This window comes from Plectropomus leopardus, chromosome 4 (genome assembly GCF_026936395.1).
Source record: "Plectropomus leopardus strain MGB_pleo_1.0 chromosome 4, ASM2693639v1, whole genome shotgun sequence".
NCBI classification, from domain to species: domain Eukaryota; kingdom Metazoa; phylum Chordata; class Actinopteri; order Perciformes; family Serranidae; genus Plectropomus; species Plectropomus leopardus.
This window is the reverse complement of record NC_142179.1, coordinates 30,363,267-30,382,199: the sequence shown is the minus strand read 5'-3', so window position 1 is coordinate 30,382,199 and position 18,933 is coordinate 30,363,267. Positions and strand designations below refer to the sequence as shown.

The 18,933-nt window shown below is 39.0% G+C and overlaps 1 protein-coding gene across 1 annotated transcript in view; it reads right to left on the bottom strand.

Moving 5' to 3' along the window:
- The window catches only part of htr7c (5-hydroxytryptamine (serotonin) receptor 7c), a 34,547-nt gene extending 17,294 nt beyond the window's left edge, over positions 1–17,253 (bottom strand). The window contains exon 1 of the mRNA XM_042488787.2: positions 16,402–17,253. Within this exon, the coding sequence (XP_042344721.1) occupies positions 16,402–16,853 (452 nt within the window). The 5' untranslated portion in view covers positions 16,854–17,253. The remainder of the gene's footprint in view (positions 1–16,401) is intronic.
- Positions 17,254–18,933: the final 1,680 nt, after the last annotated feature.

Genomic DNA, 18,933 nt, shown 5'->3' with positions numbered 1-18,933 from the left:
TACATTTCAAGGTTCAAACATGTTCATACATCTCTGAGGAATTTTTATAGAGCATGAATCATATTTTCAGTTTCATACCTTCCATATCCATTTTTTATGACGAGGCAAAATAAAACAACAATCATGTACAAAATCCTCAAACATGTTTAATTCATGACTAGTACACAAAGTTCTATTACAAATACATACGCACTTGCACAAATCCGCGGCTACAATAAACTTCTGCCATCTTTCAAAACAGACAGAAATTCCCTAATTCATTCCAGGAGCCCCAAAAAAATGAAAGATTTCCCCATTAATATAACAAGATAACAAATGTTTGTATTTGTATCTATTTGTACAGTTTGTTTCTGTATCACTGCTTACCATGTATCAATGCAAAGCCTTTTGGGGCAAACCCCTATCTTTTTATTATGCTTTTTTAAAATTTCTTGTGTCAAGAACTTTAAATTGCTTTGTTATTGAAGTGTCTATACAAATGTACCTGCTGTACTTTTCCAAGGGCCTCTTCCTTGAGATTTACCTTTTGGGGGAACAGTGGTCACATCATTGTGTTTAAAGGGATACTTTAAATTCTTAATAAGCTTTATATCATAGCAATGTGTGTAGTATGTGTATTTGGACTGCGGTAAACCTCCATCCATCTTAGCCATGAGTCCGTGACCAGATCTCTCCGCTCATCTCTCAGCTCAAGTCAAGATTCTCATTGGTTCTTGGACTGTTGCCTGAACTACAGATTGTACTCCCGCATTATGCCTGCAACCACAGAAAACAAATTTATTTGAAGGCCAACAGGGCACTTAATGTCACCCTGGTTCCCTCAACAAAGAGTCAATCTTATTCTCATTAGATTTGTATTATTCCAGAAAATAAACTCTGTGGCAAACAAAAGTGTATGATAATTATATGTTTTGTTCAGCAAGATAAACTTTACAAATGAACGCCACTTTTATGATTTCTGAAGCATAAAATAATTGGCCAGAAATAAGACGTTAACATTAGGCTATAACTACACTACCATCGCACAGCTGTGACACTCTGTCTGACACTCTGTGGTCTCATTTTCCCACTTATTATCAGCCATTCTTTTTAACACATGTAAACGCTACAAATTTGCTAGTGGCATATTTTGTGATGTATCTTATGTCTTAGAACAAAACATGAGAGTCTCTTAAGCTTGTGTTTACCACAGACCTTATTTCAGGCATCTAACCAAAAACCCGTTCAAAAAACAAATTGGCTTCAAGACGAAGGAACCAGGTGTGGTAATATTCTAACTCAATTCCAGGTTTTACTTCAATTGAACTGTAAAGGCAGTACTTATCAAACACAAACAAATATTCTGTTATTGTATTGCCTATTTCTCACCTTAAATGTCTTCAGAAACATATTTTAGTCTGTTGTTTAGCTGTAATATAAGAACCTAGGACCAGGAAGTAGGCTGTTTCTAGTTTGCTGTAATGTTCAAACTAAGGCATAACATACTGAAATGAAACTGTAAAAACAGTCAGTGCTAATCAAATATGAACCAAGATTCTTTTGCTGGGTTGACTTTTCTCACCATAAATGTTTTCAGAGGCATATTTTAGTGCACTGTTTAACTGTAAATCAAGATTGTTTGTTACCATTCAGTCATATTGTTTCCAGTGTCAAAACGGAAGTTGTAGGTTTTCAACTCTCGACCAAAAACAAATGCCACAGTCCTTTTCCTCTGTTTTCTCTAGTCGTATAACAAAAATGCCAAAAAAAAATTTTGTCTTTCTACTAAATAGAAAGTCTAATTTTATGATCTTTATCCATCTTTCCAATAGTGAAAGTACTTCTTTAAATAGTAGCTCATATGCAACATCATTGGCAAAGACATCTATATCATCATAGCAGCAGATACAGATCTTGTTAGAATAATTTCTTGACATTACATAGACTCCTGCATTTTGGGTGTTCTCCTATATTCTCAACCTGAACAGTACAACACAGGAGATTTAAGGCCTTTGTGTTCTTCTAAATGATTGATAAAATAGCCCTCAGCCAGATGTTAAGTGTGTCATTTAAATGAAAGATATGCAACCTATAAATCAAACAATTAAGTAGTATTCTATAAAGAAACATTTAGATAAAACAAATGAGAAAGGCGCACAAAGGGAATACTTTATGTTCAGCTATGCCAGAGGTAATATTCAAACAAAAAAGGATGATAGAAGCCTCACTGCTTTCATGAGCTACACCGACATTAATGTTTTCCAGGAGAAGAAAGTGAATGGAATACATTTTAATTTCGCACCAAAAGGCATACTTCACAACACAAGATATGGAGGTGGGATCTTTGTTCCTGTCTGAGCAAAAATCAGACAAACAATGCCTGATGGCAAGAATATTCATTACAAAAGCAATTTTACTGTTGTTTATCTCACTTACAAGAAGTGAGGGGAGAAGTTATTAGGCCCTTTTTACTGGAAAAGCATATTTATGTACAGTAATACATTTGTACATTTCCAGGATTCATCTACACGCATGCTAATTTGAAAGACAGCCAAACAAAATACCATCATGGGCGAGCAAGCACAGCTGTGGCAACAAGGTAATAACACTGATAATACTGATCTGGTGCACTAAAGGTCACAGTTATGTTGCCAAAGCAAGGCATGTAATGATGGGGTAGAAACAGTCAATCTAGTCATAATGCTTAACTGCACAATGAGCTTAATATTAACAAAAAAAAGGGAGGAGTATATTTCTAAATAGCTACAGTAGTCTGTTGTGGACCAAATGTCATAATGGTTTAAATTCATAAAATCATTCATCTGAGAGTCTGTACGCTAGGTTTTAGGGAGAATAAATTACACAAAATTCCATCTGTGCTGGTCGGATCATTGGCTACACATTCACATGCACTATACAGTACAGTATAATATGTTGATCATTGAGCCTTATCAGTTGAGCCGAAGAAAAGTACTTGTGGTACTTTTAAAGAGGTGTCTCATATTTACATAAAACCACACACATTTTACATTTTGCAATGACATAGTGCAACAGTGAGATAGCAGGCTATTTTTCTGTGGCAGATACTATTTGCACCCTGATATAAACAGCCACATAAGCTTTCTACAGCCCCATGTATTTCTGGCCATGCTAGCAAGGTTGAAGTGTGACTTAAACACAAACAAATCTGTTCAGCAATTCTGCTTACGTTTATATACACAATATGCATTATGCAGCTTTATCCCCTGATTTTTCCACTAATGCAACCAGCAGGTCAAAGTTATAACTTATCCAATGAAATATCTCAACATCTATTTAATGGATAGGCATAAAATTTCATACAGACATTCATGGTCCCCAGAAAATATATTCCATTTCATGAGTGCAGGCATATGTTGTCAGAATAAACACACACCCTTTTGGGTGAAAACAAGCGCTGTAGAAGTTGTGCCAAATTTGGAAAAAAAACTAGCGGCATTATGCCTAAAGGCTGCAAATCTGATGTCTTTGATCTTATGATACACAGATTATATTTTTTTCGGAGCAGTGTGGACACTTAAATTCCAATTTCCAGTCAGATCTAGGCCACTTTAACATGCGGTCCTAATGTGTTACTGATCACTGGCCATACAACCACTGTGTGGCATTGGAAAAACTGCCCTTTGGAATGATGGCCAGTTCTCTCCTCAGTATAAGAGAAATTGTCATCTGACCTCTGCAGCAAATCATTTGGGAGAGGAATGTTTGCATTGCTATTTCATTCATTTTCCCAAAATAACTGTCTCATAAATGTGTCCATTTTTGTTATTCTTCCAGTGTGTGTGTGTGTGTGTGTGTGTGTGTGTGTGTGTGTGTATGCGTGATGTTATTGGTTGCATGTGAAGTGTTTCAGGGGCAGAGATGCACTCACACTAATGTTAAGTATGGGTCACCTCAAACATGAATGTGAACAATCTAGGTAAAAAGATTGGATCTGGGTAAAATAAATTTTACCTGAGCATTAAGCACTATAATATGATCTTAGCCTATTATTAGTGTTAGGAGAGACCAAAATCAACCATGTGTGCCAGCTAGATCATTACCTTTATATTTACACTGAGTGATGGAGGGCCACAACATCAGCATTTGACTCAAAGGTAAGACAGTGAGAAGTGTAATACTTGTACAATTGCACGGCAGCTTTTTGGTAAGAGGTTACTGAAATTTACACAGAAACAGAAAGAGTAATTATATGAGCCTTCACACTCGTGTCTCCCCAGGGCTAATCAGATATGTAGTCCTACATCCTCGCAGACACAGACACACCCACACAATCCACCAACAATGGTACACTGTTCTGAGCACCAAGCTGATGATATTTTTTATTCAAAGTCTTTCTACTTTGAATAATCTGAGTTTGATCCTCGACATGCAGTACTACTGAATCACAATGTGTTGTCATGGAGATTTTTAGACAAAATCTAATCCAAAGACAGTTGGATAACGTGGGTGTTTGTGTTTTTCACAACTTTTCCCTAAAACTTGGTATGTTTTCCTGATGGTCAGCATATGTACACGTGGTTCAAAGATGCTGTTACAACTGACAAAAACTTTCCCATAACAAGGTCCATTGGTAGCTATGGTGAAGCCGTCTAATAAACTGGAATATTCCCGGTTAAATGTTCAGATTTCCAATTTTATGACTACTTAAAGTCTAGTGAAATATAATTAAAAGCTTCAATACAGCCACTAATAGAGCTTGTAGTGAGATATTTTTGGTCAATTACTGTTAAGAATGAGCTTTCAATATCAACTTTTAATGCGCTTGGTTACATTTGATGCTGCTTGTAACTGGAATTTTCCTATTCCCAGTATGTCGTGGACACACTCACGGGCATTTCAAAGAGTGCAGGGCTGCCTACAGTGCACTGACCCAGTTTGTGGTCAGTTCTGGGATTTAGTGTCTTGCTCAAGGGCAGTTTGGCAGTGCTGGGTTGCCATAACTCAGTTTTCTATGTCACAGCTGGAATACAAAGTCTGTTCAGTGCTGCGGGTTAGATCACTAACTTCTCAGCATCTACCTGACCTGAATATGAGGAAATATTTCAGCAATAAAGCCACACTGAATCACATTTCCTTCATACAATAGTGGATAATGAGTTAAGAATGAACTGACAACTATAATGATGCACAGCAGTGAACATATATGAAGAGTGATGTGTCAGTGGGAGAAATATGAGGCAGTTATAAATGTCTGCATGTCTTAAGAGATTGGTTTTATGAGCTGTTACCTTTGGCAACATTATGCTCAAATAAAGACACATATACCTTACTTCCTCTAAATATAAATACGCATGGATACACATAATTAGTCACTAAAGTTAACTTCTCAGTAATTGTTTATAGGAGCATTCATTGCCAATTGAATGGACAATATAAATATGCAGTTCATGTACACAGATGATACCCCAAACTTGAGTTGCGTAGTTATTCTTCAACAGCAGCAGTATGCTTGATCTTCAAAACATATTATCTGCAAACCACAGGGTGCTGGGTTGTGTGTTTGCAGCCTCTCAGCTCCATCAACAGGAAACCCATTATCTCAACTCTTGGTAAATGCTCGTTGGCCCTTTGTTCAATCTTGATGAATAATGGTGGAGCCACCTTTGTTATGCCAAACACAAAGCATGATTTATGTCACACTAAAGTCACTCAGCACTTTGCCCTTTTCTTCTTCCTGTCCTCAGAGATTGCTGGGTAAATAGGGTGACAAGCTGGGAGTAGCAAAACTCAGATGTCTATTTGTGAACTGCGTACTAATCCATCATCATCGATGTCAAATTACACAGGAAAGTGTGACGTACCAACACTGCTGCTGACTTATGAGAGATGGGTATCCCTAGCTTTTCAGGAAACTTCAGTTTTCAATAGCTTTCATCAACACCAAGTTCACACAACTCCCTCAAAACATCAAAAACTGTGTGTTTTCAGTTGAGGGAAGTCAAAACAGAAACATCAAATTGAGGTCAGATGGTTTTTACCAAAAAAAGAAGCATCTGCAGAAAACCCCAAAAGCAACTCGCTTCATAACCTAATTTTCATTTGTGGAAGCACTTGGGGTGGTTATTTTCATTTTCGTCTTTGATCCATCAATACAACAACTACTACTCAAAGCCAATGATGCATAGCTGGATCTAGTTCAAGAGCTCACTGATTAGTTGCGTGGGCAAATCTGATTTAAGTGGCTCCCTATGGGGGCAACCAATAAATCAAGAGAAATCAAAACATGCCGTCAGTGAAGCGTGAATTTCTGTGCTGTTTCACACATGTAGCAGTTTGAAATGTTTCTTTTCTTCACCATAATTCTATGTCCCCCTCAGACCTAAAGCATAGTTGTAAAAGAGATCTGGATAAAGCGTTGGAGGCTTGGCTCATTCATTCCTGTGAAAGTTGATCAGTGGCACATGATGCCAGAAAAGTTTAATTTCCAGGTGTAAAACAACCTGAATCTTCCACATCCATCAGCCCACAGAGCAAGGCCACTATTTTTTTTTTTCAATCCCGCCTCCCAGCTGTCTCGGGCTCACTCACGAATTGCAATAGAGAAATGGCTATTGGTAAATTTTGCAACTTTTGGGATAAACTGACTCAAATAAGGGCTATTTCAGTGTTTGTACTGAAAAGTTTAAGTAGATAAAAAACAACAAAACCACAAATATATAGAATTATTGTCTCTTCAAACAAGTCAAGTTGCTGTTTATATCCTTATTTCTCCAGACTCACACATAGTCATGACAGCTGATAATGCTTTAAATATGGATTTTGCTGCAAAGAAATAACAAATTCTAAAACACGGATTCTTCATATACATCTTCCCCCTGGCAGCACAGAAGATCTAAACAGCTCAATTTCAAGACACCCAAGATTAGTGTCAGTATCTGACCAAATGTCTCCCTCTCTGTTCCTTAGTTATGGTGTTGAATAATGGTGGAAATGTTTTTGCAAAACAATATGATATCACATTGAATTTGACCTTTGACCTTTTGGATACAAAATGTCATCACTTCATTATTCTATCTTATAAGACGTTTATGTAAAATTTTGTTATAATTAGCCTTCTTAGAATTCTTTATGGCTAAAAATAGGTTTTTGACTGTGACCTTTGAATTTTGACCATCAAATTCTCATGATTTCATCCCCAAGTCAAAGTGGACATTTGTGCAGAATTTGAGGAAATTCCCCCAAGGCCTTTTTGAAGCATCGCATTCATGGCAATGGGACAGACATGAAATTCACAGACTTTATCTTTCACTTTGTAAATCTATGGGGTCCAATGGCACAGAGCTGGTAGCTGTGATTACACGGTTTGGCCATGATGTCAGATTAACTTCAATGCCCAGCTCCGTTCCTGGGGGCTTGAATTAGACTGGCAGTAGTCAAAAAAATTGTATTTTTTCCACTGTGGAATTTAATATTAAATATGACTTGAAGGCAACAACAGAGTGAAAACTACATGTGCAGAGTGATCATTAGCCACGCTAGCGACGTGACTCTCGAGAAGGTGTCAGTGAATCAACTCAAAAAAACACAACTATAATTAGCGATTGAGCTACAACACTAAACTTAGGTGGTCAGCACGGCAACATTACACCTGCTAAACATTCCAGCATCTTAGCATTGTAACTGTCTGCACGTTAGCTTGCTGTTGTTAGCATTTAGCTTGGTAAATTACTTGACAGCTTCACAGAGCCGCCAGCTCTCTTGACCCTCAGTCTTGTTTTCTTCTTCCTCTTCGTCTTGTCTTGTTTATCAGATTGCATTCAGTTTAATGTTTCAATTTCTGCCCTTTGCTGATTGCCCTTTTTTCTTGAGCTATTTGCAAATTAGAGGGATCTCTTTACACAGAACAAAGTGAGAATGCAATTAGACGGGGAAGGACAAGGCTGTAATGAAGGCAAAGGGGGAAATGGGATGCATGCTAACCAGACCATTCGCAGAGTGCACTGTGGTTTAGTTCAATATCTCTAACTCTGCAGTGGCAGTTAGGCACTTCATCATATCTGTTGTCAATTATCTGAAAGTGAAATTTGTCCTGTGGAAGGTAGAGATGGGAGATTAGGTCATGGCATGTATTTGTTTATGCCATTTGACAACTCAAGACAGCGACAAAGAGTTTAATTGACATTTTGAACGAATACAGCAGTGTCTCAAGAAATTTTACTCAGGGTAGGCCAGATGGGGCCACTGAAAATCTGGCACAAGAAAAACCAAAAGCCAAGTAAATTTTAGGTGTTCGATTATGATGTTGAAGTATACAGGCTAGCTAAAAAATAAGTCAACATGGACAATTAATGAATCGTGTACTGATATATTTCGGTTTCTTATTTTATAGTTAATTTTACTAATTATCTGATGTGCGTAGACTTACACTGGTACAGTTAACATTTTGAATTCAACAACAATCCTTTCAATCCAATCTGTTTTTTTAAAGATACTTTTTATTGGCATTTAACATACCATCTCTTACCTTGATTTCAAAAGCTTTGTACAGCCTTTATATATGTCTGAAAAATGACAAATTTTTAAAATTTATGACAGAAACATAAAAGGAACAGTGAAAAGTGTAAAACACGTGGGGAGTGTTTTTTTTTTTTTTTTTTGTCATTATAAGCGTGTAAAAATACAGTCTGGCCTGTGGGGTGTTACATAGTCAACCCACCTTCCCAGAAAATTAACATGTGCTGTGATCTTCTACATTTTATAAAAATCCATTGTAATGTCCATCCATGCATTTAAGGTTGGGCTCTCCTGCAATAGCCATTTCCCTGTAAGGGCCTTTTTACCTGCTACAAGCAATATGTTTAATAAGTATTGTCTCTTTTTGCCCATTCTGAGGTTTGAGTCCAAAAAAAAGAGTTTTACTCTCCAGGGGCAACAACAATCCTGTTTTAATGTGTATCTATAGCTTATATACAGGTGTTGTGTTTCATTGTTCTTCAGATTTGTTCTTTTTTTCGTAAAAAGACAACACCTTTCATTTGAAGGACTAAATTGATTGTAAGAAAAAAAAACCTTTACTATAAAACAAGCTCTCTCAAGTTTAAGAAAGACTTGTGGGTACCAACAGAACTCATTTTCAATCAGATATCTTGAGGTGAGAGTTTGACGGACCCCTTTGAAAATCAGCATGCCAGTTTTCCTCTCACCAAAATTAAGCCTAACTTTTGAGCATTATTTTGCCCCCTTCCCGACAAACTAGCATGATATGATGGATACCAGTGGATGCTGAAGATAAATAATTTTACAAAGTCCTGCCGGGAAAGTTGAATACTTTTTCACTTGAAGATGAAACATTTGTGTCATTTGTATGTGATATATTTGTAATAACCCATATGATGCGTGAAGCAGCTGGCCCCCAGATATTGTCACATTTTCTAATCTGGTCCTCATCCAAAAAAGTTTCAATAATCCTACCTTAGGTTGCCTAGCTTCGCAAGATACCACTAACTTCATGTGAGCTTAAAAAGAGCTTGCCACAGCCTTTTTAAAGACAATGATGTTTGCCCTCAATTATTTTTGCTTGGGTGGTCCCCACTGAATTAATATTGACCATGTTCTCTATAATAGGGGCTAGATTGAATGATTCACTGGAGCTGTCAGAAACGACTCATGTTTGCTTTTCAGATGTTTCTGTATTTAACAAAGTCTGATTTTCTTTTAAAAAGATATGAGATTGCTTGTCCTAAACATTTGGATGCAAAAACATCTTTGCATAATTAGGCTACAGTATGTAGTTAATAAAAAAGTTTCACATGTCATCTGGTAGTAGGCAGAAGCCAAGCTTTCTGATCAAATAGGCAAGTAGGACAAAGGATCTGCTAAATATGGTAACTTCCATATGGCGTGAATGGACCCATGCTGGACCTGCTGCCATAGATATGACAACACGCCAGAGCTAAATATATTTGATTTTCTATTGAATCAACCACAAGCTCTCAAGCAATGGTTGCTCACACCATATGAGATAAATGGCTCCAAATCTGTCACCAACAGTCACCTTAATATCTTTTCAGTGACCATGACCTTATGACTCAGTGACAATACCCCGGTACAAGTTAAGATAAATCAAAAAGCTAAGAGACAAACAAGAAGCCGCTGCCATCAGTTTTGCTCTGCTCCCTTTGACTTTCTATTTTCAGTCATCTCAAACTCCCTCAGGTCCATTACCACACAGACACCACCTTATCTGACTACACGATCAACCAACAATTTGTCTCTTACTTCACGCGCTGCTGTTATAGAAGTCAAACAGACAGTCAAACAGGACAGAAACTCAGCTGCGGTTGATAGTACAAGCAGCACTTATCAATGATTAACTTGCCAAATGCCTTCTCACAGCATTTTTTATTTAATGGTGCTCTGAAATAGTTTCATTGACAGCAGTTTTGCTCTGGAAGAAGTGCTTGTTTTCAGCATGTGAGCAGAGCTGGATTTTTAAATTTAAATATTGTTTCTCTTTAAGGATGAGAGTGGTTTGTCTTTTCTGGACAAAACAACTGTAGTGGCTTGTAACATTGAATGTGGCAACTGTGCACTGTAGCACTCCTTGTAAACTGGTTGTGCTCACAAGATTTAAGAAAGCAGTGTAACATCCTATTTAGCGCCAAAGCACACTTTGTCCCGATTTAGCATCCCTTTACAAGCATGGGCCGCCTTTGATCTGATCGCACTGTCCTCGCAGGAGATGTCCAATCCTCCACATTTCAGCGAGGTGGCCGACAAGTGGGAAGTGAATAGTGCCTGAGAGAGAGGAGCTTAGGCGTCACATCACATTACCTGAGGATGCGTCAGCTAGGTCAAGTCATCTGTGTCTGCTGCCGCGGATGGATGTTCCCCAGCTGCACTAGCCAAGCGCTGCTTCTCCTGGGACGAACTTACGCGCCGACCTCACAGAAATATTATCAGACGTTGAGGCCGGGTCAGTGTGGGAGCTGTGTGTGAACTCGGCTCATCATTGACACACCATTTGGCAGAAAGGATGTGAAGGCTGTGGCTAATCCTGCTGCCATCTAAGGGCCCCAGCAAGCATGATTTCCTCCCTCAAATCCCCTGCAGAATCTTACGGGTGTGATCACACCTACACTGTGTTTTTTTTCGTCTGAATCTCGGTGGAAAAGTTTACTTTACTGCAGTTATGTGTTGTTTTTTTTTTTTCTTGACCTACATCCATCTTCCACAAGTTCACTCATAGTTAAGCCAGGCTATATTTGATTTGCAAATTTAACTCTGTCTCTTGCTGTAGCGAGTTCCTCCGTTCCTTTAGCACTGTCTTTTCTTAGACGTCTGAGGAACTACAGCAAAGGACTCCCGTCTCTTGCCACTGTTGTGAATAAATCATTCATATTTGACTTTTGAATTATTGAACATACAACATATTACTCTCAGCAAAGGTAAAAACTGACTATAGCCAAAAGAGATACTAACTTTTTGAGGAAGTGGGTACAAAAGCCGTTTCTGAAAGTGCAAGCTGGGATATCTTGTGAAAGAGCAGACCTACATTCATATAAAACTTCCCTTTTATATTCACTTCCCAACACTCAGACCGGACTCTTCTGCTGTGACTGGGTCAATGCTGCGGTGTGTTAGGTTCAATTTGCAGTTGTTGAATCTCCACTTAAAGAGGCTGGAGGTGCTGAATTGGTACTCATCCATAAGCATGGCTTTCAAAGCCATAAATCATCGTTTGCACCTACAGTAGTGAATCAATACCACTGAAGAGTATTCTGCTGTTAGTTTGATGTGACCCAGGCCACAGGACGGGTAACCTTTTCTTCAAGTCTGTCAATAGCTCACAATTATTGGGTGAGAAAGGTTGCTAAACTAAGATTTCTAAGGGGCATTATTGCTATAGTAGACTATAATAAAAGCACATCGAAGGGAAAAAATGAAGCAATAGGTTGTATATTCAGATTTTGATTCTGTTTATAATTTGAGTGAAATGTGTCATTTAGGTGGACTGTGTTCCAGGTCCAGACCCTGACGCCTTACCACGTACTACCGATGAATTATTAAGAATTATTACATTTATAAGCTGCGCAGCATTTCTAGCCTTTTCGCAGCCAATCAAAGTATACTGATAAACATTGGTGACTTGAATCAGTTAGTGCGGTGGGGCTTTATTACTTTGATTAAGTCCTGCAATGTTAAAAGGGCTCTTCGTGGATTTTACTGAGGACTTAATCTGTAAGTACTCATTACCTCTATAGGGAGCTTTCTTAAAGGCGTGGGTTTTGAAAAATGTGGGCATTTACCAGGCAGGTGGCCTGAAACAGAACTGTTGAATTGCAATTTGGAAAATGTTGGTTTGGATTGTTTAGGGGTTTGACTTATGTTCACGACTAACAGCCAGGATAGCTCACACTCTGCTGCATGAATTTCAATCATTTCTGTAAAGGTATCTCTTCGTCCACGAACTTTATACTACATGGCTGGAGTAAGCCATTATCCAACCTCGGGACCAGTCTGGGGGCAACAGCCAATATTTCGAGGGGTGTAGCCAGTAGATATCTGGGCCATGACTTCTCTTTGCTTGTCATTTCAGATAATCTCAAACAGATATCTGCATATGAATACAAATAGATTTTTAAAAAATAGATTTTTAATAGACAATGGTTGCCAAGGTTAAATTTTTCCAATACCTTCTGCCTTTCACAAAGACTGTTTACCTGCCACTCAGATCAGTCACTACTAATGGGGCTACAAATGGACTACAAATAACTCATACCAAAATGTTGTACTGTTGCCTAGAGATTGCAAATGCAAATACAAATGCCGATATCTTTGTATCAAAATTCCCTTTAAACTCATCTCTTGTAAAGTATAAGATCCCTGTGTCAAAAAGTAGTTTTAAATCATGAATATTATTATTATTATTATCTAAATATATCGTTGGGGCCCAATTTTTGCCCCAGGATCCGCAGGGGTTTTATCCAGCACTGACTAGACTCATGTTAAGTGCTGAATGGCAGAGATTGTGTATTCCACCAGGATGACAGCATCTATTGAAGCCTGTCAGGTCCCTGCAGGATCATAAATTCACTGGCCCCTTACACTAGGGACCCCTCCTCCAGCCCCGCATTGTCCATATTGACACATACATATATGCAACATTTTCCTGCAAACCTAAAGGAGCTCTGAAAGGCAATCAATATCCCAGCAGAGTGCCTAGTCTTCAGGGAGTGCATAACTCCCACAAACAAACCTGCTCAATCCTTAGCCTCATTTGCAGCACTCCCTACTGTTCATCTTAATTTCACAATGCATGTCCTTGGGAATCCAAAATGACAGCGAGAGAGCCCTAATTACGGCTAATCATGTGTCTAATTGGCAATTCCCATCCTAATGAATTATCTCTATGATTCCCATTGTGAATCATATGCCAAACACGCTCTGCATTGTTGAATTCAAACGAGCCTGTTTTCACGGATATCAGTGCAAACAGTTTACAGAACGGTCTGTGCAGCTTGTGCAGGGATGAAAATAAACCCACATTGACTTCATAATTATTTAAAAATCTCAGTTAGTCTCGTAGTTGAAAGCATCTGGAGGACATGGAAAAGATGCTCTGGGATGGTGTGGTTTGGTGGGCGTGCACACTTCGATTTCATGGCACCAGATTCAGTCACCTACTCCTCTTTCTTTTCAGAAATGCTCGCTCACAGGTGGGCGCATTTGTCCTGTCTGAGTATATACAATGAGCACATCCGTTATCACAGACAATGGCCGTGAGACCCGACAGTGCTGGTTTGCCTCCTACATATCCTCCACCAAAGAAAGGCCTGGTGAAAGGCATTGACATTGTTATTTCTCTTATTATTTGTATAATAAGCCGATGTCTGTAGCTTTTGCTGTTGCCAATAACTTGGGGAGACAGCGGTACTCCACACATTCAAGCCTGGACTGATGCACTGTTGAAAATAGCTACACTTGAAAAAAAAATTCATATAACTATAAGCTGAGTAGATGAGTGTACTCAGTATGGTCACGCTCCTTAGTAACCATGTCCTAAAGACAACAGATGGAATAGTTAGCTAATTAAAACACCTTATTTTGATAAAGCATGCAGTTTTATGATCTGTAAGACTAACCTTTCGATTTATTTATTTATTTTCCACATTCATTTAAATATTCATTCATGTATTTTGCTTTTTGTTTGTTTTTCGTAGGTACTGTTGTTGCTTTAGTTGTTTTTTTTGTTTTGTACTAGTTTGCTTGCTGGCTTTTTGAAATTGATGGGTTGCATAAGGTGCAAACTATTGTCTGATTTTCATATGTTCTTGTAAATAACAAAAATACACACACACACACACACACACACACATATATATATATGTATATATTATTTCACCTCAGGTTAGTTCTTCCTATCTAAATCTAAACATTGTCCTCCTTGTATATTTGCTCATGTCATGATGGGAAAAAAATACAGGCTATATATAGCTGCTTCCATACTGACTGAAAAGGCCAGCTCATGACCTCACTGGAGAGTGAGCAGCCACAGGTGATGCACAAGTCACAAACACTGTCCCTGCATCTTCAGTTATCATTGTGACCTCTGTGACCTCTACCGTAACCCCCTGAAGGGCTTCTTAGCCTTGGTACCCAATCACCCCAAAACACATCCATACCTCTGTCAGCTTCAGCTCACTCCCAGAATGATCTCTGTGATCCAGTTCTTCCCATAATATCATTAGCTCCTCAGGCCTACTTACATCCATTGTGCTTAGCGCATCCACAAGCATGCATAATTGTGGGTGTAATGCACTGAGGTAATAATACCTGATTGGCAAGCAGGAGGAATAATCAGATCATCAATACTACAATGAGCCTCTGTCTTCATTATGGTTACTGAGGCAGAACAAGGACACCAATCACTTGACTTTTATTTCATTGTGGATTACAGTGTCTCGTTTGTCACAAGCTGTCAGGCTGAGCTCTGGCATTCTGCGCTGTGACTCCAAACAGCTGGGGTACACCTGAGAGTGGATCTCAGTGGGTGGGGTGTACCTGCATTGCTTTCTTTTACTATTTAATCTCCAGTACCCATACCTACTTAAATTACTAAAATTGCAGTTTCTTACATTCCTGGTTATCATTAGTATAGTATCAATATCGTATAAAATACATATAGTATCACTTTATGTGTACGTAAAATTTGTCAGGCTAGACACTATTCTGGCACATCACTGCCTTTCAGGTTTGAGACTAATTTGCACCTTTTAAAAAAAAAATAATTTTACTTGTCAAACAGTTCGAACTGACTGGGACAAACCCAGGGGAAGAGAGTCGTGCAACTGAACAAGAAATGGCCCAGAGAAATCAGTAAAAAATAACAAGAAAATGGTCTGAAAATAGAAAAAATAAAACATTAAAAAGGCAAACAAAAGCAAAAAGAGGAAGACAGGAAGATGTGTGTGTGTTTGTATATATATATTTAAAAAAAATTCCTGTAACATAATTTTAAATATATAATCAAGAGAATTACAAATATTATTTGGACATTTCCCCTTGTTTGCTTGTTTTTTTAATAATATCTGTTAAACCCCCCTCAGCTAAACTTTTTTTCCTTCTTCTTCTTCTTCTTCTTCTTCTTGCAGGACATTTTTTTGCCAAACTGCTCATGATTTTTCCATGTTTTTGAATGAAATAAAACCAATTTTCTCAAGTTTCAAAGATTTGTGTTCTAGTATAAGGCGTCTGAATTCAGCACAAGAAAACTGATGCCAATGCAGTTGTTAAAGGGTTAAGGTGGGGGGGGGGGGCATTTGGGAACTAATTTGAATGAATAATTTAGGAACAATGTGTTGATGTAAAACAGCAGGATGGTAAATCTCATATTTATGTAGTGAGAAAAACAATATTTCAGCTTTCTCTGAGGTGAACCTTACCTACAACACTTTCATTTTACTGTTACGGGGGCGTTGTAGCGGAGCGCAGGTGCGGTGCGTCCTCAACAGACATGTAGGACGATGGTAAACCGCCTATCAAAGTCATCGCAGCTGTAAGGTCGATGGGCACTGATCCTAAATGCGTAATTACAGGAAACACTGCTCATGTTCCGGTCAAGCAAATTAATTCAGCGTGCTATAAATTAATCACAGTCTGCGTATTAATTTTCTGGATCAATGGCTTCAGCGGCACAGATAATTAGAGGAACGCCTGATCTGGAATCAGACATTTTAATGCCATTCTCTGACGCAAAATCGAAATCATTACTTCATGAAGTGTTCCTGCTGTCAGTGTACTTATGTGGTTTAGAGCAGCTTACAAAAGGACACGTATTTGGTCCTCTCCGCGTCATTCTGCGTGCGTAATTCTGGTGGCACTGAAAATCGATAGGCTTTTACATCAAATCAGCTTTAGTTACTAACTTTACAAACTTACCTATCGACGCTGATCACACACAGGGTCATGATTGAGGCAGTGCAGCACATTACATCCATGCCGATGAAGATGTTGCAGAACACCTCTCCAAAAAGCCACTTTCCCCCGGTGAGGTCCGTCACTATTACAAACGGCATCACAACTATGGCCACTGACAGGTCCGCCACTGCAAGAGACACCAGAAGGTAGTTTGAAGGTTGCCTTAGTTTCTTCACCACGCACACGGCGATCACCACCAGCGTGTTCCCCATGACGGTGACCGCCGTGATGATCGCCAACATCACCCCGATGATGATCTTCTCCGGTCTCCCGAAATCCTGCAGCTGCTCCCCGCACGACTCATTCCACATGGCTGTGGGGCTGGTGGTGCCCAGAGGCAGAGTACCATTGATAACTTCGGAAACATCCCCTTTCTTGTTAAAAGTGTGCTCAATTCCCGAAGTATTGAACATCACGACAACGGTATCTCGGAGGGGGTGCAAGGGACGCCTCGCCAGTGCACTCCAATTACGCGCATATTTGGATATGTGTAACCTGCTCTCGACTCCTGTCTAGCGGTGTTAGATCGAGGCTGTTGCAGCTGCACCACATCACAGCTGCCAGCAACTCACTTGACCGGTCTCTGTTTAAGAATGATCCATCTGAAAAAAGGTTTTAGACGCGTGCTCCATCCCTGCAGGCAAAAATAACTGTACTCCAAAACTATGTAATGAAAAAAAAGTTACAGAATCTAAACAGCTGCTCCCAGAGTGCTCGTTTCTCAGTTCACCAAGCAGACAAATGTGGACTATTTGGGGAGTTGCGCTGCGCAAACCGCACCTATCCATGTGACGCATCTCTTAGGGCGCACAACCAAATACGAGACTTCAGAGCAGCGGTTTCAAAGTGGACTCACGGGGCGTGCAAATGCATGAATAGTTTATTTGGTGGTTATTGGTGCATTTAGGCGCGGGGTTTCCTCTCCAAACTGTACCCACCACCTTGACAGTTACTGTAGATGATGACGCTGATGATGACGATTGTGTTATGATGGGTTTGTCTTTGTACTTATAAATTAATATTATGTTTATTTTCATTCTATATACCCATCTGCCATTTAAGATGTAAAGGCTGCTGTGGTTTCTACAGTGGGAAAGTGTAAGTCGAGCACCACTGAATAGGAGAGACCGGGGCTGGTTCGTAAACTTTTCGCTCTCTGCTATTCTTTTTTGGCCAAAATTTTGTTAGATTATTTTAACCTGCAGAAAATGGAATATTAAGGTCTGTTAAATGTTTAATTAAATGATTCGCAATAAAAGTCAAGTTGTGCATTTGTGCCAGGCAGCCCCATCATGGGAAATGTTAAATGCTGTAGTTAACCCCCTCAAGAAAAAAAACAAGCAATGTAGAATATCAGCTCATATTCAAAACCAAACAACAGTTTTAGGCAATTCATATAGGGATGTCTCATTACTTAAGCCAGTGACCATTCAACATTATAATAAAGTAACAGTGTAAATGCTGTTTTTTAAACATTCAAATTAGTTTCAATGTCTTATAATATAAATACACTTACAACTTGGGCAGCTGTTGCTCAGGAGGTAGAGCAGGTCATCCTCCTTGGTGGTTCGATCCCGAGCTTCTCCAGACAACATGTCGAAGTATCCTTGGCCAAGATATTGAACTCCTATTACTCCCAATGGCTGTGCCATTGTTGTGTGATGGTGTGTGCATAAATGTTTAAAAACAGAGTAACAGGTGGAACCTTGTACAGTCGCCTCAGACACCAGTGTATGAATGTACGTGTGAATGTGACTCATAGTGTTAGAGGGCTTTGAGTGATCAAATGACTAGAAAAGCGCTATACAAGTGCAGGTCCATTTACAATTCTTAATTTTACAAATCAGTATAACAACCAACCCTAGTCTCCCTTAATGTTGTTGGACTTGTATATAGGACACATCCCACCCCCCCTTACTGCACTGTGTGTCTGTGTTCTTTTATGTATTATAATATGACTATAAAACCAATTGTGGTCCATGGACAAAATGAAGTGAAATATTCTGTATATACTCATCAGAAAATACAGATTCTAAGGTGCGTTTCCTTGTGTGCAGTTATATTATAGAATCAAATGTTTGTCTATTTTATATCTGGCTGTGAGGTAATATCACAAAAATCCCACATAATATCACATATGGGTTGCACACATAATATCTCCTCATCATGATTCACAGAATGAGCTTTTCGGAAACCTCAATGACAGCCCCTAAACACGGCCAAGCCTTTTTGGAGAAAAAAAAATCATGCAGCAGGTTTTGTTAAAAAAAAATCTCTGCTTTTCCCACATGCCTCTCGAATTTGAAGAAGAGACAGGAAATGAACCTCATGGCATTTTGCCAGAGCCTCCAACAAGCAAAAATCACCTGTTTATAAATAGAATATCTCCCTCAAACTCAACTCTCTTATAGTGCACAATATGCTTTTGTGTTGTGCTGACGCTCTTCTTGGTTGCCTTGGCTCCTCAGATGTAGCTAAGCACCAGAGACAAAT